Raw genomic sequence first — 24,275 nt, forward strand, 5'->3', positions numbered from 1 at the left:
TCAAGGAGAAAATGATGCATGAACACATCACCTTCAAAAGATGGCAATATGCTGCTGTGACATGAAAATACCAGGAAAAAAAATGTAAATTTCATACAACTGTTCACTTCAAAGTTGATCCTCTCTTTAATGATGGGAACATGGTTTTTTTTACCTAAATAGAAGATAAGGTGCAAACAACAAAAAGAACTGTGAGAAAGAACAGAAATAAAAGAGAAAGAAGAAAGCGAAATAAAGAAGAGATAGAGACATGGAAAGAGAAAAAGTGAAAGGAAGAAAATATGCACAGTGGGGCCACAGGAAGACAACTTCAACTACAAGCTTTTGAGGTTTATCAATCCAGAAGAGGGAGGCAAGTAAAGTTTCTTTATAGAAGTAAAAGCTAGAAAAAATGAGAAACTATATACTCAATCAAAATAATGAATGTTAAATAATTTTTCATTCTTTGTAATCTTAAAGGAAGGAGAGTAAATTAATTACTAACAAGAACTCATTAATTGAGTGAAAATTGAAGGCTATTCAATTAGCCATTTGAATCACAAAAATAATGCAAACAATTAGTTTGATCTGAACTATAACCTACATCAACTTTATAGGTTCTCTACTCCTCAAGACCTTCTTAATACATGCTACTTAAGATCTTCTTCATGGGTGAGATTAAGTGACAGACTGCCCCTCCTTGGATCCCATTGCTTCAAGGCATACACTTCCTTTCAGCAAAAGCTTACAAGATTCTACCCTCTAAATTTTGTAATTCAAGATTTCAATCTCACAAGTTTTGAGAGTTATTGATTGCTGAAAAGATAGGTTTCAAGTGTAAGCACAGATAATGGTAAGGATCTGCTACTTAAACCCCAGTCAACATATCAGTTGTCATAGCTCTTCAATAGGTCATCCATAAAGTTGAGTATCAAGCATATGACAACTCAAATAAAGATTGTGATCCCATTTTAGCTCTAAAGTGCTATTATAATTCGAAATATTGAGCTATTTGATGGCCAAGTATATGAGTCAACACATTCTTATCAAGCAAGTCTTTTGATGTTTTCTAAATCTCATGTCCAAAGACTTCAAATAGTTTCATAAGAAGGTGAAACTATGCTACCACTTTGGAGTTTTACTTCATCAATCAAAACAAATCTGTGATTTCTTGAATTAAACAAAACCAAAATCAACAATAAGAGGCATGTTTTTCTTGTCTGTCTGTAAAGCCAAGATGCTTTGAATCCTTGTAAAGATCTGGAAATGCATCTATCAGGAGGATTTTTAATTATAATTCACTGTATCAATTACTTAATTTTCTGGTGATGAGGACTTTTTATTTTTTCCAATCTTTTCTGGATGTTTAATATTTGGACTCATTCGAACAATCCAAAGTAGGCACTGCAATGCCTTCCTTTTCCTTCTTGGCCTCTGAAGGAGATGACAATGCCATATGGCATGCTCTTTTTTTTCTACATTATCATTGTTTTTCTCGATTTTATTATTTGATATCAATGTGAAGAACTGCTTTCATCTCAACTAAATCCCTCGACACCTAACCTCGGATCATTATTATTTTAACTTTACTTATCTTGTGAGATAAATCAAAATATTATAATCTTTCAATATGATATTAAATTACGATATTACAATCTCCCTCGTTTAAGGGATTGTCATACTCGTCAAAATCAAATCATAATATGATAATATGATACAGGTAAAGTTTAACCTAATAATGACTCCACATTAATGATTATACCAATGGATAGTTCTGTCGTAACTCTATGTTAGTATGTTATAATTTCTTCCACTCAAGTAGGAGTCCTCGGTCCAGCATAGGCTCATTAATTTCATTTAACTCGAATCATTGATCAAAATATTCAAGTTATGATTAATAATAATATATTTATTATATTTTTATAAATTAATCTTAATCTTACTATTTTTGATATGAGATTAATCAGTATGTTATAAAATTTTTTCTATTCAAACTTCTCACCTTATTATAAAAAATTTACATACTTTTTTTTGATAGAAAATTAAGGGTGAGTGAAGATTAAGCTTTTTTTGGATGATTAATTATTGTGTAACCAAACCAAGATCAAATCCTGAGCTATTCTGGCAAAAAAGAGTTTCACAATTTACACAAAGCATTTGGCTTTAGTCAAAATGTCGACAAACAAAATTTAAAGAACAACAGCAAAAAAAAATAAATTGTACTTGCAAAAAGGTGATAGAAAACCTTATTTCCACGTATGACAAGTTCATGTCTACGTAGGGATTTTAATGATTGGGAAGAAGTATTTGGAGTCATGAGATTAGGTGACTTCTTTGTGATCCCCAACCTTCTTTCGAGAATGTCATGTAATGCCTACCTTCTCCAATCCTCTTGTTGGAACATTCGATCCCTATTTGCTCTAAACCTCTTTCAAGATTAATGATTATTTATACTCGATGTTTCCGATTATAACGATAATAATATCAATTTTGCTTTAGGTATTTTTAAAATTAAATTATTAATTATGTCAACTCAAGATTTTTGCATGGATGTTAATAAAAGAATACACGTAAAGAATTTTAAAACATGGAGCAATACTACATTAATGCCATAATAATAGGTTACATTTTTTTTATAAGGCTTTATCGATTATCCTAATCTATATTTTAGCTGATGATAATTTTGTTAGAGCATTGCAAATTTTTGGATCAAATTCTATTTTCTTCATTTATTATTTGAGAAAAAAATAATTTTAATAAAAAAATATATAAATAAAAATTTAAACTTAACTAAATATATGCCAAATTCTATTTTCATCACTCATCATTTCATAAAAATAATTTGACTAGAAACTATAAATAAAAATTTAAATATTCTGAACTTAATTAAATATATAATTTTTTTACATATTGTTGGTGTAAACAACTTTAAGCCGTGGCCTCGGGGCCGATCGGCTCGGTTCGGGTCCGGATGACGGGGGATCTCTCAGGGGGGTTCCTCGGGACTACGGTCGTTGCCGACTCGGGTCGGTTCGGTCGTGGAAGTAGGTCGTTATTTCCTTCTGGAGGGGGCTCCTAGCCAATGCGTTCGGAGAGGGTCGCCTCGTCTTCGTCCCTGCACACAGGTCGGGTCGAGATGCCCGACCCGACCCCTCCGATGGTTAAGTTATTGAATGGTCACAGGGGTTTTTCATCTATGTTGGTGTCCTTCCCTCTCCCCCTCCCAGGCGCCCAGAGCGCAAGGGTATTTATAGGGGAGTTTAGTGTCACCTGACGTGCCTGCTTACCGGGGGAAGGATCGTACCTTCTGATAACGTCTGACATGACTGTTGACGTAGCATGAGGGATCGAGCCTGAGCGGTCGTTAATGGGCCTCGATTGGCGTTGCGGCCCGTGTGGGCCAAGCGTTGTCAGCCCGACGGAAACGTGGGCCGTTAACTGATGTCACATAGGTCTTATCGTAATTATCATCCTCATCACATATCTCAATGATAATAAAAGATTCATATAATTGATTCTAAATGGTTAAGATTTATTGTTTTATTATTGTTATTATTATATTATCAAAAAACATTTTCAAACTTTACCGATAATAAATAAATAAATAAATATGTATATTTTAATTTTGAGTTTGTATTTAATTTGATTGACGTTGAAACTACGATGATGCCGCGGATGGGCGCTACTCTTTGCTTTGGTCGGACCTTACACGCGCCCGTGTCTTAACAACACAGCCGAGACTACAGAGGCCCCCTCCAAGCGAGCATCGACCCGAGAGTACACGAGATGAACTTTAGGGTTCCTCCGAGATGGCCTCTTCCGCTCCGTCACCACCGCTTCCTCCTTCACGGCCTTCCCCTCCCTCGCCGGTTCCACCCAACCACTATCCTCAGAAACTTCATTGCGGTTCGTTCGTCTTCCTTCAGCGCCGGAAGCTCCACTGCCGGCGGCGGCGGACGTGAAGGTTATCCCTCGCAATCTACGATATGTTATTGGCTTCTTCGTTTTGTCCACTGGGGTGTCTTCCCTCTTTCTATGACATCAAGTACGGACGCAATACCGTTCAGCAATCTGATCCACTGCCTAACAATGATAAGGAGAAGAGGATATTTTGTTGCAAGTGTAAATAGCAATAATTTGTTTCTGTTGTGACGAATCTTAGTCGTTTCTTGGACTTTTTCATCACATAGCGAAGAATCTTCTTTCTATTGATCATCAAGAACCGTCCTCTCCAAAGAGGGAAAAGCATTAGCATCGTTGTAGTCTTAGGAACTGTCGCTGTGGAGTGAGAATCGAGCTGTTAAGCTATTATGATAGTTTCCCTTCTTCTGGAAACTATGTTACAATTATAAATTATTTGATGATGGAATCAATATCTTGTTTTATTTCCTCTCTCTTCAGTTACACATTCTATAATCCTTTAGACTATCTAACCCTAAAGGCAACTTAAGTAGTTGCGTAGGTGACAATGTTCTTAAAGGAACTCATCCTAGGTATCAGAAGGCCAATTATAATTTTATTTTACTACTTTTGGAGCTAAACACTGTGAAATTTTGTTAAGTTGATTGGGAATTAAAGTTGTCAGTGCGCATTGTACAATAAAAACATCATGAAAGACACTTTCTAGCATTGCAGTTTTCAAAAGTTTATTGGTGCCCAGCACTTACATCTTCTTTATTTATCTTCAGTGTAGAGTCTCTTTATTTAAATTTCCAAAAGTTTAATATGTTGAACAAGGAACTGAATTTGAGCATATTAATCCATTGACAAGTTAATATCTAGATATTTTCTTAGACTTCAATGTGGAGTCAATCTCGTTTTATGTAAAATATTTCTTCTTTGTTACAAAGTCATTTTATTTGTCATGCATGTCTCATATTCCAATTTTCAATTGTCAACTCTTGTAGGCAACTTTCTTCTATTACCTGGTGCAACAATGGCAACCATTCTTATGCTTGGTTTTCTCCATGCTAGGCGCATGTATGATGACAAGAAGGCATGTGTTGCTTTTGTTATTTGTATTCACATTCTCATTGTGCATCAATTGAGCAGTGTCTATAGGCTTATTATATGGTTGGAAACACAGTAACTTATGATTTTAAGTTTTGCATTCTCATTGAATATGATTTACTGAACTAGAGTTTGTTGATTTTCCTCCAAAATTTGTTACATCATTTCCATGTCATGTCCAAATTTGTTAATTCTTTGACTAAGGTTGCACTTGGACAGAAATTAGTTATTAATTAACTAACAAAGTACTAATTTAATGTTATCGTATCAACGGTTGTTGTCCACAGTAAGTAGCATCAATAACATGGTTTTTAAAATTAGACCAGGCCAGCTGATTGGATTGGAAAACCGAGGACTAGATGTCTTTCCAGTCCAGTTACATAGATTGGATGTGTAGGAATTCTAGATTAAACTGGCTGATCCAGCTAGGTCTTTGATGATCTGTAACCACCAGCTAGGATTTTGATTATCTGTGAGAACTGGCCAAGTCAAATTGAACAGTTTCAAATTTGTCGTTAAATGTTAATCACAAATGACTTGAATGAGCTCAATATTAAATCTCTTCCACTATCGTTGAGGGCATTTTAGTTTGTTCAACAACAAGATTTAGAAAATAAAAAATTATCGTTGATGCTTTCCCTTAATCAAGCGCCACTTGCAGTTTTAGTGGTTAAGCTGAATCAGTACCAGTCGGCCTCCCAATGTGGATGTCATTACATTACCTTGTAGCATGGTTATCACTAGCTAACCATCATCAGCCGTAGCTCCACATACACCCACCCACTTTTTGATGATTTTACTGTAGCTTTGTTATATCACCATTTAGGAATTTTCTTCTGTAAAATACTTGACCTGTTCATATCTTCATAACCATGTGGATCATATTTATTGCATGTGTTTCCACCTAAACTTGTGCTTTGTTTGGTAACTATGTATATTTAACTATCTTGAAATGGTAAAGAATAGGTCGAGGACTTGAAAGTGAAAGGTATGGAACAAGAATTCTCACCTGATGCAAAGGTATTGCTGACATAAGCACTGTGCCATTTACTTGAATTCTGGTTAACATTTCTGCTACTTGAGCTTTGAGTTGCTTTTTATGGTGTCTATACAGGCTGCATTCTTGAGGTTTGTGCCCTTGCGTTCGGTCTCACGCCTGTGGGGATACTTGATGAGTGTGGTTCGTATCGAATTGCTTTTATAGCATTCCTATTTCCTAGATATGTTTTTGATACTGCAGGTTTTGTTATGCATTTAATCCATTTTTTTTAATTAGTTTAGTTATCATGTTATGGACCTTTTGTTTCAGCTAAACCATTGTTACTGTTGTGAATTTAACTACATCTTTCTTCATATAATTGTATTATTACTTCTTCCATTATGTTTCATACAGTGATAGTTGAAGCGTAAACACAGACTTTTAAGGGAAGGCAGACAATGTAGCTTTCATTTTTATAGAAAAGATATTTTGTGTGCTTTTCTGATCTTTGCTTATCCACAATCTCTATGCTTCCTCAGATTTACTTATTTGAAAGTAAAACAAAATTGAGTTTATCTGTATGCTTGCTCTGTTGTATATCATTTGTTAATCTGTTGTACAATATCTTAACTAATAGTAACTTGGTATGGTTCTGCAATTCACTTTTTTGTTTGCCTCTACCATGATTGAATTTTCTCTTTGAAAAAAAAAAAATCAAATATTCACCTTTGTCTATAATAGTTGTTCTCTTTTTCTTTTCTTTATAAAGTTTAACTAATTAGTATATGACTGTTGGAAGATGATTGACATATAATATTGGTGTTTTGGGTTTGTCTATTGAGTGGATCATCTATTTGTAACTTTCTTATGCTTGAGCTTCCTGTTAGTAACTCATAGTCAGTTGCTGTAAATGACAGTTTAGTGCTTTTACTTTTCATTTCTATGGGCTGATTCCTATTGGGAGAAGGGGAAATGTTGACTAAAATCTGTTCTAGTTCATGCTACCAATTGCTATGATTTCATGGTTACTTTTAATATGAACTAATCTTTCCTTCATATTCTTTTTTAATATCAGCTCATGTAAACTCATTTTTTTTCTTTTTGTATGTACTTTTCTTTGGTCCTTCTCTGTGCAAAAGATTATTTTGGTTATCCTTTTTAGTTTTTATGTAATTACCTTAAAAATCTTTTAGGACATTCCAGTACCGCTTCGGCCTTTTATCTACAAGGCTTGGTCTCGGGCATTCCATTCAGGTATAACTTATTTTCTCTTCTTTGGTCGTGTTGGCTGTGGTGTTTTTCTCAAGGATAGTGTGATAAACTCGGGCATCATTTTTCTTACTGATAAACAGAATTTGCTAATTGTTAGTTGGAACAATTCCTTACTCATAAACAGTATCTAGGGACTGGCTAGGATTTGATTTGTCATACAAGAGACATTAAAAAAGAACAGAAGAAGCATTTAACTTTCACTTATTTGATGTAGATTCAAATTACACTTGGTTGAGTATATTGTATGCCTTTAAACTTGTGCAGCAATTATGTTACCTTTCCTCTTAACTTAATATATATTTAACAGAATGATCCTTGATGCCCATCAACTTTTGAATTAAGGGTTCTTCATCATATTGATAAGTTTGGGACTTAGGATATGAGTGAGTTGCAAGATTTAACAAAAAAGGGCAACCAAAGTAAGCAAGACCATTTTCTATTTAGAGAATTCACTAAAAGTTGCACTGCTTAAAACTGATATTAACTTTTATATTGATGTAATTGGTTGCATGTTCAATGCCAATTGATTTTTTAAATAAAAAATAAGGAAAACTGTTATTATATTTTAGATTTGGATGAAGTGGCTCTGCCTCTGGAAAACTATGCTTCTCTTCAGGAATTTTTTGCTCGCTCACTCAAAGAAGGGTCAAGACCTGTTGATTTAGATCAAAAATCTCTGGTAACTGGTAACTAGCTATTGTTTCTAGGCATTATAATTTTGTTATTAATAATGTTTCTGTCTTGCTTGATATCTTTTTAATGTGATTTTATTTGATTGTACTTATAGGTCAGTCCTGTAGATGGTAAGATTTTGCGTCTTGGAGAACTGAAAGGATCCAATGCTATGATTGAACAAGTCAAAGGTTTCTCATATTCTGCTTCATCACTTCTTGGAGCAAATTCATCCCTTCATGAGGCAGCCAATGAGGATAGAAACAACCAATATCCTGAGCAGAGTTTAACTGAAGATTCAAGCAGGAAATCATGGTGGCATATATCATTTGCTTCACCAAAAGTGCGGAATCCTGCGACATGGTACTTTCTTTAGATGTAGATAGCAATCTTTAAATCTAGCAAGCTTTTCTTTGTTTGGAACATCAAGTGTTATTACTCTTTCATAATGACAACTATGCATACCCTGCTTCACAAAGATTCCATAATCCATCAGGAAACTGAAAGGTTTACTTAAAAAGTCAAACCGCTCCCAGAATAGCTACCGAAATTGGCTAGAAAATTCATTGTTGACTAAATGATATAAATTTCAATGTCAGCTTTGCAAAAAGTTAACAGAAGTGACAAAATATGAAAATTAGATTGCTGATCCTCATCAGCGTTTGGTGTTGTCCTAGTGGTCTCATGAAGCAGGACTCAGGTCAGGATTTTATTTTAACTAGGATCTTGGTGTGCCTTCTTCTGTGAGCTGCCTTTAGTTCTTTCAGAATAATTCATGCTTTTATAAAATCATTGACTTCCATTCACACGTTGGGTTGAAGATACACGAACACTAATTTTTACCCACCCATAAGGCAAGGGAGCACAATGAGTCCTGATGGGCCTTTTAATCCAGAGGTTCCACGGAGGTGCCAACTCATTATAAATCATCACCAAAATTCATTTCCAAGAAATGACAAACGGCATTTTATCCAAGAATTCATTTCCAGATAAAATAAATGTTGGGGACATGAACATAAAATGTCTCAGCCATCCTGGCAATTATGAGGATGTGAGCCAAGCAAACAATCATATGCACCAAGTGGAGAATGGACAATCATTAGCAGCTCAGCACCAATTATCCCTAACAGGTTCACCATAAAGAGCCACGCTAGATGTTATCAGCAGTGAGAAGTTAATATGATCATTAGCATTGTGCACATTACAACAACAACAATTCATTCCTTTGCAGGTAATCAGCGAGGAACTCTATATTGACCATACTAGGTTCTATCTTCTCATGTCTATTTCTTTAGGTGCCTTAAGAAAGTATACACATTCTTTTTGCCGCCATTTCTTTACTTGTTTCCAGTATAGCATTGTCTCTGTGTTTTTCTTACATTACTAAGTGGAAGCAGTAGATAAATAATACATAATAAGTTAATATTGGAGTTTTCCATTGACAGATCTAATAGAGCAACTCTGTTAATTAATTATGAGTCTCAAATTGGTTACACTGTATTGACTTTATCCTTTGGGAATTTAGTCAGGTTATCTCCATTTTTTACTTCTAAGCGGATTTACAGAAGAACTTTAGTGTCAGATTATGTTGGCCAAAGAGCATAGAGAACTTAGATTAACTAGAGGCATGCCATCTCGTCTTTCTACCAACCAAAGAGCATAGAGAACTTCAATTAACTAGGAACAAGCCATCTCCTCTTTTTACCAACCAAGATGACTTTATTAACAGTATCGACTTTGATCTAGTTAAGCTTTAATCAGATGACTATCGGAAAGTGGTTAAGTCAAAAAAATACTTCCTTCGACTCCAGAATGGAGTCTCACAGTGTAAGGACCTCACTTGTACATGCTACATAGTATGGTGCTAATCTCCTTTTGAATTGCATTATATATAAAAGTAACACATAAGATTTGACTTAGAAGTATTTATCCTTGTTCCCTTTTAATGTTGGCTTTTTAACCATTACTTTTTTTTTGGTGGAACTGATATGATTATGTTTCATTACCATAGATCTCAGCATTTCCTTCGAAAGTTCCTTTGTGAACATTGTGACAATATCATAGAGTTAACAGATGCCTTGTTTTTCCATCTTTATATAATTCCAATAAACTTTCAAGAACATCGATGAGGGGTTGGGCTATGGCTATTTATAGCCACTTATAATGCTTATCTGGGGAGGGTCGATGTAGGCAACCTTGCATCTATATTAAGAGAGGCTATTTTAAGACTCAAATCATTCATGCATACTCTTAGTAAGGCTTGCTTATTATTTATATTTATCATATTGAAGTTGTTTCATCTTGGCAGCCCAAAGAAAGGCATCTTTTACTGTGTGATATATTTAAAGCCCGGAGACTATCATCGAATCCACTCGCCTGTAGATTGGCAGGTTCTTTTACGCCGTCATTTTGCAGGTACCTTGTATTTCTTTTGTGATTGTTTTAGTATTCTTTTCATGTTTGTATATTTGGATCTGTTTTGTGCTCTCCTTTGTTAAGCAAGGAGGAGATAACAATGTCTTTGTAAGTCTGAAATCTGAATGACCTGTAGAAATTAGTTCGTACAAGGATGAGAGTCAAAATATAAATGAAAGAAACTTTGTGTCTGTTCATTGGAAAAAATATCAGGTTCATGTTTGCTTGGTAACTCAAAAGTCCTAAACATGCAGTTGATATGACAGATTGCATTCCCAAACTTGCTTTTGTACCTAGGATTGTCACAACACTCATACACTTGGATCACAGGATTGGATCAGAGAATCATAGGATCCTGCAATGGAGGAAATTAGAAGTGAGGGGGCACAAAGGGGTCCGGCTAGGGACTGGTACAGGTGGCTGGTACAATGTGGCAGTTCTTGGTGATGACAGCATGAAAGAGACAGAGAAAATAAGTTGAAGTTGGTATTATGAACAAATGGAAAATTTAGGAATCAGAAAAGGGGTAAGAAATATACAGCAAGTGGCCTAGCACCTCAATATGATATATTTTTCCATAAAAAATCGTCGTGGTAAAGTCTGATTTTCTAGGTACCAAGTCCCTTGTTAAATACTCCAAGACCACTAATTTTATTTTACGTTGTGTTCTTTGTGTAGTTAAAAGACTGAGTTATCAATGCCTTCCATAGGGTCAGCTCACCTCCATGACCACAAATTAACTTAGAGTTAGTTAATTTCTAGTGACAGGATACATTAATGAGTTCTTGAAGTTACCTTAATTGATAAAATACACTGAGTAAGGGCTGTATGTTGTAGTCTTATCCTAATCCATGTTGACCCAAAGGACCCAATTGCCTCATTTTTTTAATTAACCAATTATGTTTCACCTTATCAAATAAGGTTCATCTTGAGTGTACTTCTAATCTGCTTTATCATGTTTAAATGATAAAATTTCTAAAACCACCATCCTTCATAGTATGGCTGGTATTGAGTAGGCCTTGATGACGTTCTGGTCACTCAACATGTTGTTAGATCAAGATGACATACTGATGAGTCTAATAGTCACCCTAATCTTTACTAGGCCCTCGATTTTGTTGAATTTTTTGGCTGACGTAGGGTCCTTGCTCGACTTTTGCATCATAATATGATGGAGGTGGAGTAGTGCTTGGGTCCACCAGGTCCTAATAAAGGTTTCTATCACTGGGGGGCCTTGGTTGAGCCTATCTTCTTGTGTCCACTCGGTTGGACCTGGAATTCATAGTGTAATAGGTCAAGCTATAATCTCATCTCAAGCCTTACCCATTACTGATTCTACTCTCGGATGTCTCTCGGATAACTATTGGATTCGATTGGCTGTATTCTTGTATCAAATATTTCTGCCATTGGTTACATAGATATACTTACCTTGGCAATATGTGAATGTTATTTATTTGACAGAAGGTTATATAAGCCTGTGTTGGTTACAAAAACATTAGGAACTTCACTAGTTCTTTGTGGAGTCACCAATGGCAACAGGAAAAGATTGTTTGTATTAGCTATTGGGTGCTAAAAAATTACTCTTCTTTGAGTTCTTTTCAATCCAAGACCTGCTATTCTTTGATTTACAACTGCTTAGTACTTATGGTTGGTCAGTTATTTTCTGAAATTATTAAATAATTAGACAATTTTGCTAATTTACAGAGCTTTCAGTGCACCTAGTTTATTATGAATTCTACTTGTTAGTAAGTTGAAGGTTTTTGCAGGTCGTCTCTACCCTACAAATGAACGTGCTGCACGCACAATCAGAAACTTATATATTGAGAATGAAAGGGTAATTCTGATTTCTTTTTCGTTGTATAAGTTTAAGGAACCTAAACATCTAAACATATAATACATTCTGTTCAGAGTATATCCTAATATACACTAGTTTATGTCGAGGAGGTATCTAACTTTCAGTGAGGAAATGGCGTTATTTGTTTTTTATTTCACTTTTTGATATTTTATGTTATTTTATCATGTTCATCTTATTCCTGAACTAATTAAATTGTTTTGTTTTGCTACAATATTTCGAATTAACTCTATGATAGCCAATCAGGGAGATAATGATGGCTTGGACAACTAAGCAAAATGGCTTTATGATTACTTTCTAGCATTTGGTGATTTAAGGAAGGCTTAAATATGAAAACCATATATGAGATGCTTATGAATCATGGATATAGATATACAATACAAGTACACAATATCACTAAGTTACAATATAAATAAATAGGATATAATATCACATGAAGACTACAATTTTAAAAAAATTATTTTGGCATTAGTTCATATGTGTGCCTTGCATATCTATGAAATGAATTTAAACTAATTCTATGGATGTATGTGCCACTAGCGATGGATAAGATCCCTCATATCTGTCTATGAAATGGTTCCAACAACCTCTAAGTTTATAAATCAACTCAAAGACTCCAAACCGCAAAGTTTAACTAACAGAGGCCTTTCCCAAAATGAGAAAATTTTCAACCTTGTCTACTAGAAGCTAGCTTTAAAGATATGCCAAACTACAGGCTTCATATATACTTTTGCAAACTGCTGGCTGTGATATGACTTCAATTAGAATATCATGGAGCACATATTCCTCATTCAAAATACAGCAATATTATGTGTTAGATAGTCCATCTTTACCAAAATGAAATAGAAACTTCCTTTTAAAGTTGAATGGAAGATGCATGTCATGCTTATTGTTGGAAGCAACGTATGCAATTTCGAATGATACCGCCTGGTACGGGTGGTACGTACCGGTCCAATGCCATATTGGTATGCGGACCGCCCGTATCGGGCGGAACGTTTAAAAGCACCCCATATCGGACGTTACAGGGTAATATCGAGCGGTAACGGTCGAAATTTCAACCGTTACTGCCCGGCACAACTCGGTAACGGTTGGAGCCCTTTCTCATAGTATTTAAACCCTTCTCCCTAAATTACATTGATTTTGCATTGATTTACATTAATTTTGCTAAACTTATGCTATTACTATATTTATTTCTAACTTAAAAACCCTATCCTAACTTTTTTTTTATTTTCAGGTATTTTCGAAAGGTTTTACACCTAAATTAGGTGTACCGCTCGGTACATGGTACAATACCGTACCGAGTCAACCTCGAAACATCGGTACGGTACGGTATTGCGTACCTTGGTTGGAAGTGACTCAATACAAAGAAACCTTAAGATGTAAAACTCAAATTTCATTGTTGGAACCTCCTCAATACTTATAAACCTTAAGTTGTAGAACTCTATTTTCATAATTTTGTAGTGTCTCAATATATCCAGGTTCAATGTCTCTCTCTTATTTGTTATTCACGAGTTTCAGAGTTTTTGATTTTTGCAGCTTATCAGATTGTTACAGTATCAATACACCAAGAAGTATTCTGGCCTGTACCAAACTTAAATCTTTTGGGTATGCAAAAGGCACTAAGCTACTTTAGTTCTGAAAGTGAGTTACTAACAGAAATGGTGGACATCATCATAGTGATCACCACTGGCCACTTTTGTTGTTAGATTGTTGGCCTTCCTCAAGAAGTCTTGCTTTAAATGTTTTGTCACTTAACTCTGTGAATCAGACTCTATGCACTTGTACATGAATCAGTTTATGTTGTTTGTTTCTTTTACGAGAAAGCTAGATGACTTAAGCATAGTCTTGTGGGCATACTTGGTGACAGAAAGATGCATTTATGATCTCAGATTCATGTTTTTGTGTGTTACATGCTGCATCAATTATCTTGATATTTGGTTATGTTGCAAAGCCTTAGCTTTCTGCTGATGATAGTACATACTTTGACTGAAACTACCAGTTGAGGAAGAATTCTCATTCTTGTCATTAATATTTTGATGTGGCTGTTGCCCAAATTCAAGCAGCCTGTTTCTGTTAGTGCAGATCTACAACTTTAGTCTTGGATATGTTCTCAAAGTAAATTGCGAATATGATTCCTCAATTGCCTGCATTGCCCTTTGTCTTACATGAATTTCATATTTTCTCTTTAAACAAGTAGAATAACCGTTCTCTGATTTTGTCAAAACAACTAACATTTAAGCTTGATTTTCTCTTTAGGTTGTTCTTGAAGGTCAATGGAAGGAAGGCTTTCTAGCTGTTGCTGCCATAGGTGCTACAAATGTTGGATCTGTCAAAGTATGTGATTGATTATTCTTTTATTGTAACAATCACCGGTACCTATATTTGTGTTTATTAAGCATGGTTGATTATCTTCTTATGAGATGCTTAACATAGTTGACTAGTCTTCAGTGATAAGGTCTTATTGGTATGAATAAGCAGGATTGAGGTAGTTTCTTGCACCAGACAAACAGTTTCTCTCTTTTACCTGCCATATAAAATCTCTGGTCATTGAGGTATCCCATCTTTAATCATTTTTATCAAGGAAGGGTTGGATCTCAATGGCCGAGTGTTCCATCCTTTTATATAGAATCATCCTAGCGGCATAAATCTCATAGTTACAACTGCTATCACATTACTTCAGTAATGGTACACTGGTTATCAGTATCAACATTCATTGGTCATTCAAAGTTACAATTTTGATTTGCACTTTGAGTCACATCAAGGACCTCAGATCACATCCCATGTGCAACACGATCATTATGGTGGTAGTAGGCATATTTTGAGGTATGACATTGAATTTTTATTAAATGTGTCACGTTTAGGACTTTTCAATATTTTTAAACATGTTCTCTTCATATCTGATTTCTAATATTTGTTTATAACATATTTCAATTCATTATTCATCCAGTCCCAAAGCCCATGAGAAAACCCTAATCTGGCCTATCTGATACTAAGGCTCTCGTATACCAGTATCAAACCAATCCTCTCAAGGATCAACACCTTTATCAGACTGAACCTTTGAACTTTTTTTTGCCAATAATATATGATTGTTTGCTGCAAGCTCAGGATCCGCAAAATCATCCCCTCAACCCTAATTATCATCCCAGGTGAGTGTCTTAGTTGTCCACCTATCCAACTCCATCTGTGCTTTTCTGTTGCAACTTTAGGACTTTTAAGGCATCCAACTGTGTCCTGAAAGCCCATTTCTTTCCCCATTGAGCTTTAAGGTGCCTTTCTAGTTTTCACATTACTGTTCTTACATAAGTTGTCATCCTTATGATAATGGTAATTAGAAATTTAAGCATACATATTTCATATGCTTCCAAATAATCCATTATTAGTCAAGACGTGATACCAGCCCCATTTTGACTTATTGAGATTTGAACCTTGCATAGCATTCGCGTGGCTTCCTGCCATGATTTTTTATGCCTAAACTTGCAATATATAGATTCCATAATTTTCCAAAAATGTGCTTTTGACACTATCTGTATGCCCTAGTGTTAATGTTATGTACCCATGTTGTGATTATTGTACACTGATGCGCAAATGATCACCCACACAATGTTATGGATGTGATTAGTACATCTACGATCTATGTAGTCCTATCTGTTTGTATGCAAAGCTATATTCCCGTTCAAACTAAATTGTGATACTTTTAAAAAATTGATTCTAAGGGGCTTGGTCAAAGGTTTCTTTTCAGCGATAACTAGTGAAATTAAGAGTCCAGATTGTAAATTCTTAATTACATCACCTGTTGGCCGAACTAGAAGTAGTTGGGTTCGTTTCTAGGTCCATTAACTCATTAGTAAAAGAAGTGTCATCTTGTCAGGGTTGGAATGTTTGTTATTATACAATCAATTTTTGTTGTGGACCGCTGTTAAGATTGATCGGTATCTCGATGCAGCTACTTGAATTAGCAAATCCTAACATATGAATTTATTATGTTGTTAATCAGATTTAAACAATTTCTGACTTGTGAGGCTTAAACTATTTCATCCACTATTTAGTTATCATAAGACTTTGTGCTTATGATGCCTATTTTGTGATTGCTTAAGATGCATAATTTACACATTGACGGCTTCTTTATACTCTACCCTCGTGTGAATATATTTCTACAGATCATCAAGCAAATTCAGACATTGTGGTTAATCAATCATATGCCCTTTTGTTTTCGAACATTAACTACTGCATCATTTCTAATTTCTCAAATTATTCAATAAATTTGTCCCTTCTGAACATTGACTTCTATTTATTTATTTTCTTACTATGGTGGGAAACTATTTTACAGCTCTTAATCGAACCAGAGCTGAAGACGAACCGGCCATTGAAAAAGTTGTTGCCATCAGGTACCCCAGATGAGCGAGTATATGAACCTGAAGGTGTTGGTCTGATGATCAAGAAAGGGGAAGAGGTTGACTTTTAGCACTCTTGACCACCCTTAATTTGTAACCTTTTGTGATTCTTTTCTTGTTCCCACTATTCTGCAGGTGGCCGCATTCAACATGGGTTCAACAGTGGTACTTGTTTTCCAAGCTCCAATATCAGAATCGCCAGAAAAGATCAAAGCTGGTCCAGAGTTCAAATTTTGTGTCAGAAATGGGGACAGGATCAGGGTTGGAGAAGTCATTGGGAGGTGGGGGGATCCTTAGTGCTGGTGTCAAAATGTATCAGTTCAGCGGCCTTTCACCTCTTATTGCATTAATTTTATGGTGTGATTGATGCTTATGTTACACTTCGTACTCAAAAATCTGATGACAATCCTCTTGACTATACTCATGGCTGGAAGTTTATGTCAAGTAAACTCCTGTGCTTTTTTACTTCTGGAGTCAATTTTGTATGACATATGTAGAATATGGAAAGTTGTGATATGAAATGATTCCTCTTGTGCCCTAATTAGTATGCATGGCTTGGTTAGGGTGTTGATCTTCTCGGAGTTGTGGAGATCTCACCACTCGTGGGACCAATCTATGCTTTTTTAAGTTTTTCTCTAAGTATTTTTATCTTTAATTAAAACTTAATGTTGACAAGGGTAAAAATGATGAAATGACGCACCATGATGTCAGCCACGCCAAGATGACACATTGCCCGAGGAAGTGGGCATTAACGCCGACTTGATGTGCACCAACGTCACTCGCTCCCAGACAATCATTTCATCGTCATCGTCTGATCCCGCATACTCGCCCGAGGCAGAGGAGGACGACGATCGAGGCTCGCCCATACCCTACTGTCACGACCTTAGCTGGTTTTGCCTAAGGCGTGCGGCACCCTCGCGCGTTCGTCCGCAAAGGTCAGCCTCCCCGAAGCCTCCCATTGTCCCTTAGGACCAACAAAAGAGAGAACGGGTTAAAGAGAACGTCTCAATCGGGATCCACAAGCAAACATGTTCGAAAAACACTTCATAGACAATGCAAATTACAAACAGACTTTACAAGCTCTGAACAGTGGCACAACAAAGGGTAAAATGGTCCATTACAGACCGAAAAGCTCTCGAACGTGTCCACATGACACAACCTTTATTTACAAGCCTAAAGAGGCCACCAACCCAACTAAATGGGACTATTTAGCCTTCGGCCGCCCCTCTACCTGCTGTACAAGGCATGAACATGCCAAAAGACAACGGACAGACATAAGCATTATATCCAACATCTTGTTTAGAAGTTTGTCCGTTACATTCTCCCCCACTTATCCCTTCGACGTCCTCGTCGAAGCCTTTGTGAACACTGCAACTCTTCGCCTTTGCTGAGTCTTCAATCTTCTGCTCCAGCTGCAATGCGCCTCCTGGCTCCCAGCTGCTCTCCGCTGCTGTTTTTGAGTAGTCGAACCTTTGATCCGCCATGCTGCTTCAACTCGCCAATGACTCTGACTCTGGTGTGGGGTTGGCTGAGTTGTATTGATCCTCGTTGATTCCTGCGGATCCACCAAATGAAGGAAAAGACCATCCTTAGTGCGCCAGTCTCTCAAAATTTCCACATGCTGCTTGAACTGGGTGGATGCTTGTTGGAGCTTTAACGAGCATCGCCTCGCAAACTTCTGAAGTTTTGGGTCCTTCCTCCACAAAATTTGCTCATTGACTCTTCTTTCAGTTAGTTGTCACATCCAAGTAGGTTCGCATCACTTCCGCTTTCGATTGGCATTTCGTTGGGAAATGAAGCGGACAATCTACTCTCAGTAGCACTGATCACCGTTGGTGAGGATTTTGACAACTATTGTCTTCCATTATCTTCGAAGGGTCTTTGAACTTGTGCAGAGCTCCTCTGCTGGATAGATAAGAGAACTGGGGTACTCGGTTTCGCCCATTCTCTTAAGAGTTGAGAAGGCAAAGGTTACTTGACTTCGCCCGCCTCCTCGAGGTTGTACTTCATGCATCGAGCTGGTTACTGGCCTTCGCCTGCTCTTTGCTCACACTTCTGAAGCACTTGAAGTGTTTGCACTCCTTGCGTTGAGTTAGTTACTGTGATTCACCTTCTCAATGCCATTGAACTTCTGGAATGCAGGAAGTTTTCACCCCAACTTGGAGTAATTCTCTGATAGATGAGGTCGCCTCTGGGATTGTACCGTCTTCCCCATCAACCCTGCCGCCTACTCCACTGAGTAGCAAAGGTACAGCACCGCGTACTGCCTGCTTCGTTCCTTGGTCGTGCACTCTTGCATGACCCGAAGTCCTTCACTTACGGCTATCTTGATGAGAAACTTGTTGACACCGGTCTTACGAAGTTTCTTCGCCTCTGCCCTTCAACCTTGTCTCGGTACTTGGAGATTGCCTCTGCATGCTCCACCTCCTCGGCCCCTTTCACGACCAAGCGCTCTCCCTCCGTGAGAGCAAGGGATCAATGACTTGCACGGAAGTCCTGCCTCTGCGGTACCATAGCGCTGCCATGCCCATGGTCCTACTATCCGTCGCCTCGCCTCTGTATCCCTTTCCTTCACAATCAGTAGAGATGTCTCCGTGGCACTCCTCTGAGTCCACGTCCATTCTAACTGATGCTTGATTTTGGGTAGCTAAGTCCCTCTGGACTCGTCGTCGCTTCCTCGCCCCTTTCGACCCCCTGCTTCAACACCACTGTGTTCTCCAAGCAGTCCGTTTGGTCGATGGAAAGACAGACTGCAACTCTCATCCATGGCCTCTGCCATCACGTTGTAGAGTTTGCACCGATTCTGTTCTCCTTAGCTTCCTTGGTAGCAACGTTCGCTTACTTGACCTTGTCCTCTGACTTGTCGGGCTCCCTTAAGCGAATATGAGCTCTGGAGCAGTCCAACTCTCCAGCTGCTTCGATCATACCTCTGCATGATCAAGTTCCTCCCATGGAACTCACTGGTACTTGCATTCGAACTTTTCCCTTGGTGGAACCCAGCCCCCATATGCCGATGACCAAGGTTTTCATCCGATGCAAAATTCGGTGCACGCCCGGAAGACCCGCCTCTGCGGTACCATGGCCTTCACTCCTTGAATCCATAGCCCTTCTTGCCGTCGTGTTGTTCACCAAAGTGGAGCTCCCAGTAGCTCCCGATCATACCTCCATATGATCTAGTCCCTCCCGGGACTTGTCGTGTGTGTCGCATTGCCACGAACTGTTCCACCACGATCCGTTGCACCATGTCGCCTCCTGGTGACATCTCCATTGCATTCTGATCCTTGTGGAATAAACTCGAATTGTGAACCCTCCATGTGTGGCCTCTGCCAATACATCGCAGGGTCTCCTCCACCTTCGATTTTGTTCGCTCCTTTGGCAATCGACCTTCATCCACCCACTCTTGGGTCACACCTAGATGAAGCACCGCTCTAGGACAGTCCGTCGCCTAGTAGCTCCCGAAGTCCACCGACTTCGCTGTAATTTATGCACCATTGCCTGGATCCTGGGCCTCTGCCCCTACCAGCACAATCTCCGCTGCGCACTGCTTCCTTCATAGCAACTCAAATGGCAACACTATGGCATATTCTTCAAGAGTACCCGTCTCTGCGTCCTCTTGCCCCGTGCTAAGGCCTTCTGAACTCAACTTCGCCTCCGCAAATTGAGTCGCCTTAGTTCCTCCATCGAATGCTCCTCCGAGATAAGGTGCATGTGCCCCGAAGCTCCCTTCGTCTTTGGCACCATGCAAGATGAGTCCGCTCTGTCAGAATGAAGGACCCAGGGAACAGCATGATTCTACTCCTGCCTCTGCAAGAGTTCATGTCCTTGACCTCTGTCTAGGGAAAGCGCTGTGCCTCTGCTCCATGTTCCAACTTCTATGCTGGCTCCCTTCATGCGGCTTGGGTACTTCGCCAAGTTACACCCAAGTTGCTCCGCTCCTCGTTTTTGCATTGAGTCGATGGTGGCCCTCGCGCCCACCATTCCACGGGTCAGCCCTCCCTTGAGTCCGATCTCCATATCGACTCCAAGTGTGCCTCCATTTGAGTTGCTTTGGGTCGCTCCCCCACTTGATCTCGCAATGCATCCACCAATGCATTCTCTCAAGCGAGATCATGCGACGACTCCTCGCCGCTTGCTCAGTCCATCGAGCTTCGTGGAGTTGTTGTTTGTGAGGTACTCCTCCTCAACATGTGAAGTCCGTCTCACATGATTCTCCCTCTGGAGAGCTGAGACTTATCCCTCCTGGATAACTGTCCCGTTGGAGCAACATCTCTCTTCGTTTCGGAGACCACCATCCCCTTGGACTACTCCGATCTGCTGAACAAACAGTGCATTGTTCTGCCTCTTGCAAACGCACTTGCTAGATTGCGCCTCCACGTCAATACAGCCACCGCTGCACCCCTCAAGGCCTAGCAACATGCTGAACTCGTTGCACACTTCAGCCTCCTCCGGACGTATCCTTCGCATGTCGAAGAGAAAGTTTCAATGCTCCATGGCGCCGAGTCTCGACCGCCTTGGGATGGCCACGAACAATCCATCGTCCGCATACAAGCCCATGCATGAGTACCGAATTCTTCGAGTTAGCAATTCCCCTCACCTCTGTGAGCTTTGCACAACTCTTTCGGTCGCTGAGCAACTCATTCCACTTTGCATGGTCTCATCCTTTGCCAAGCGCCTCGCTTGCCTTGAGCACCATCAAGTAAAGTTGTCAACGTTGAGCCGTAGCTCAAACTCAGCCATCCCAACCTTTGTGCGCTCCAAATTCTTCCAAGCTTGCCTGTTCTCGTGGTGCCTCTTGCGCGAAGGGTTGGCCATTCCTCTGAATGCCAATCTCAGATGCCCGCTCCTCTGAGCGACTCTTTTCCCTACATCTCCATGCCCGTTTTCCCTCAAACGGTCGCGCGTGTGCTGACTGCCCTCAACGCAGCCCCGCTAGGTCCCCCACGTTTGCATGTCAAGTGTTTCTATGAGTGCTTGTCCCGCTCTGATACCACAATGTCACGACCTTAGCTGGTTTTGCCTAAGGCGTGCGGCACCCTCGCGCGTCCGTCCGCAAAGGTCAGCCTCCCCGAAGCCTCCCATTGTCCCTTAGGACCAACAAAAGAGAGAACGGGTTAAAGAGAACGCCTCAATCGGGATCCACAAGCAAACATGTCCGAAAAACACTTCATAGACAATGCAAATTACAAACAGACTTTACAAGCTCTGAACAGTGGCACAACAAAGGGTAAAATGGTCCATTACAGACCGAAAAGCTCTCGAACGTGTCCACATGACACAACCTTTATTTACAAGCCTAAAGAGGCCACCAACCCAACTAAATGGGACTATTTAGCCTTCGGCCGCCCCTCTACCTGCTGTACAAGGCATGAACATGCCAAAAGACAACGGACAGACATAAGCATTATATCCAACATCTTGTTTAGAAGTTTGTCCGTTACACTACGGCAGTTCGGTTCTCCACGCAACCCCAATGGCAATGTCAGACGCCATCAGAGGTACGGTCCTACTCCTGCAGGCAGGCACATCAGGTAACACCAAACTTACCTATAAATACCCCAGAGTTCTAAACGAATAGGGGAAAAAAAGAGGAGAAAGAAGAGGAAAAAGAGACAGACAGACACAAAACACACACAAAGGCACTTCCTCATCCAAAACCCCCTCCACATCGCTGACTTGATCGTCGGAGGGGTCGGGCTGAGCTCTCGGCCCGACCTGTGTGCAGGTGCGAGAACGAGGTCGCCTCTTCCCGATGCTGCGGCGAAGCTTCCCCCTCGACGCGACGTCCCGACCGGACCACCGTGATCGACCGCCGGGAGACCTCGAGGGACGCCGCGCGAGATCCTCGACATTCGGACCCTCCAACCGAGCCGCGTCGGTCCCGAGGCCACGACTAAAAAAAGTTGTTTCCCACAACAAATGTGTCTTTTCTCTGGTTTTTATCCACGTCCAATCCTCAACTTAGCGTCAATAAAGAAAAAGGGGGGAAAATATACGAAGGAGTTTAAACTGCAGGTAACGATCTGTTCCTCGCAAATCACGTCCCTTCGTCCGTAATATAACTCCTCAGGCCACCGCGACATCCAACTCGTTAACTTCTCCTTCCCTCCCTCGTTCTTAAACCGCTCGCAGTAATAAGACATTTCGTCGGCTACTTCGACTTCAAACTCTTCGGTGCGCAAAATGACTTCCACAGACCGAAGCCAACTCCGAGAGTGGCTGTCTGCCGCATCTCTCCGTTCCTATATTGCCGAGTTCATCTCCACCTTCTTCTTCGTCTTCGCCGCCGTCGGCTCCGCCATCTCTGCCCGTTGGTCCCTTTTCCCAAATGCTGCATAGGATCCTTGAATGCATGAACATAATTACCAAATCTGATGCGTGCACGGCTTGTAGGGATGTTAACGCCGGATGTCACGTCGGACGCGTCGACGCTGGTCGCGACGGCGCTCGCGCAGGGCTTCGCGCTGTTCGCTGCGGTCTACATCGCCGCCGACATCTCGGGGGGCCACGTAAACCCCGCCGTCACCTTCGGCCTCGCCGTCGCGGGGCACATCGGCGTCCCGACTGCCATCTTTTATTGGATCTCCCAGTTGGGTGGCTCCACCCTCGCTTGCCTCCTCCTCCGCGTCGCCTCGGCCGGACAGGTCGCCTAAAAGTTAAAGGAAGATGAAGGACTTAACTGGGAAATTACTGATCGCGTCTTGATGCAGGCGATTCCGACGACGGGGATAGGGACGGAGATGACGGGCTTCGGCGGGGCGGTGGTGGAGAGCGCGATCACGTTCATTCTGGTGTACACGGTCTACGTGGCTGCGGACCCCGGGGGCGGCGGCGGAGACGGAAAGAGGAAGAGGAAAATGAGGCGAGAGGTGGCGGGGCCCCTCGCGGTAGGGCTGACGGCAGGGGCGTGCGTCCTGGCGGCCGCCTCCCTCACGGGGGGATCCATGAACCCGGCGAGGTCCTTCGGGCCGGCCGTCGTCAGCGGCAACTTCAAGAACCACGCGGTCTACTGGATCGGCCCCCTCATCGGCGCAGCCCTGGCGGCGCTGGTCCACCAATACCTGGTGTTCCCTTCCGCCTCCTCCGACGCCTATCCCAACTCCGCGGTGTAGAAGAGACTTCGGTTGCTTTATGTCTCTATATACTCACTCATCTTTGCCTTTGTTCTTATACATTCCGTTCCTCTAATAATAAAGTAGCGTAGCGTCGATAAGGAGAGATTAATATTATATATCTACAAAGTTGTGTAGTCTCTCTGTACGTATGTGCACTAATGAATACAGGTGATCGAGAGAGACATATGTCACAGGGTCTATTTATGTCATTCACAGATTGCGTGTCGTGTTATTGATACGTTGTCATTGTCGTAAGACCTTTCGGTCTCTATTAGTTATAAGTATCATACTTCATTTAATGTACGATTCATTCACAGAGCACGTCACGATTTTAAGTGTGGCATATTTGTATTTTACATCTTCGACTAAGTTTGAACGTATTTATATTTCTAATATGTGAAACAAAGAGTGAATATACAGATGTGAAATGTTTTTGGTAACAATGATGAAACCCATCATCATCATCCGCAACATGGAACTTCGAAGCCGGCACCCATGGCTTTCTCACAGCTCCGCAGCCAGCGATCGACGCTACACGGCGATCGAAACTGTGGGCATGGAGCAGATGGCCATGGCCGCGGACGAAAACAAAGCGC

At 40.2% G+C, this 24,275-nt stretch overlaps 2 protein-coding genes across 2 annotated transcripts; both read left to right on the plus strand.

The window, feature by feature from the left end:
- The first annotated feature begins 3,661 nt into the window (after positions 1-3,661).
- On the plus strand, positions 3,662-17,108 carry LOC135666743 (phosphatidylserine decarboxylase proenzyme 1, mitochondrial-like). Its single transcript, XM_065178372.1, has 12 exons — positions 3,662-3,943; positions 4,887-4,975; positions 5,956-6,009; positions 6,104-6,169; positions 7,162-7,222; positions 7,810-7,919; positions 8,028-8,275; positions 10,221-10,327; positions 12,091-12,158; positions 14,433-14,510; positions 16,504-16,626; positions 16,703-17,108. Exons 1-12 carry the CDS (start codon positions 3,766-3,768, stop codon positions 16,862-16,864), a joined length of 1,344 nt encoding a protein of 447 aa, XP_065034444.1. The 5' UTR covers positions 3,662-3,765; the 3' UTR covers positions 16,865-17,108.
- Positions 17,109-22,614: 5,506 nt separating this feature from the next.
- On the plus strand, positions 22,615-23,892 carry LOC135666758 (probable aquaporin TIP5-1). The gene is made up of 3 exons (XM_065178373.1): positions 22,615-22,874; positions 22,958-23,208; positions 23,275-23,892. Exons 1-3 carry the CDS (start codon positions 22,748-22,750, stop codon positions 23,674-23,676), a joined length of 780 nt encoding a protein of 259 aa, XP_065034445.1. The 5' UTR covers positions 22,615-22,747; the 3' UTR covers positions 23,677-23,892.
- Positions 23,893-24,275: the final 383 nt, after the last annotated feature.

The sequence above is a fragment of the Musa acuminata genome, chromosome BXJ1-4 (assembly GCF_036884655.1).
Source record: "Musa acuminata AAA Group cultivar baxijiao chromosome BXJ1-4, Cavendish_Baxijiao_AAA, whole genome shotgun sequence".
Taxonomy (NCBI): Eukaryota; Viridiplantae; Streptophyta; class Magnoliopsida; order Zingiberales; family Musaceae; genus Musa; species Musa acuminata.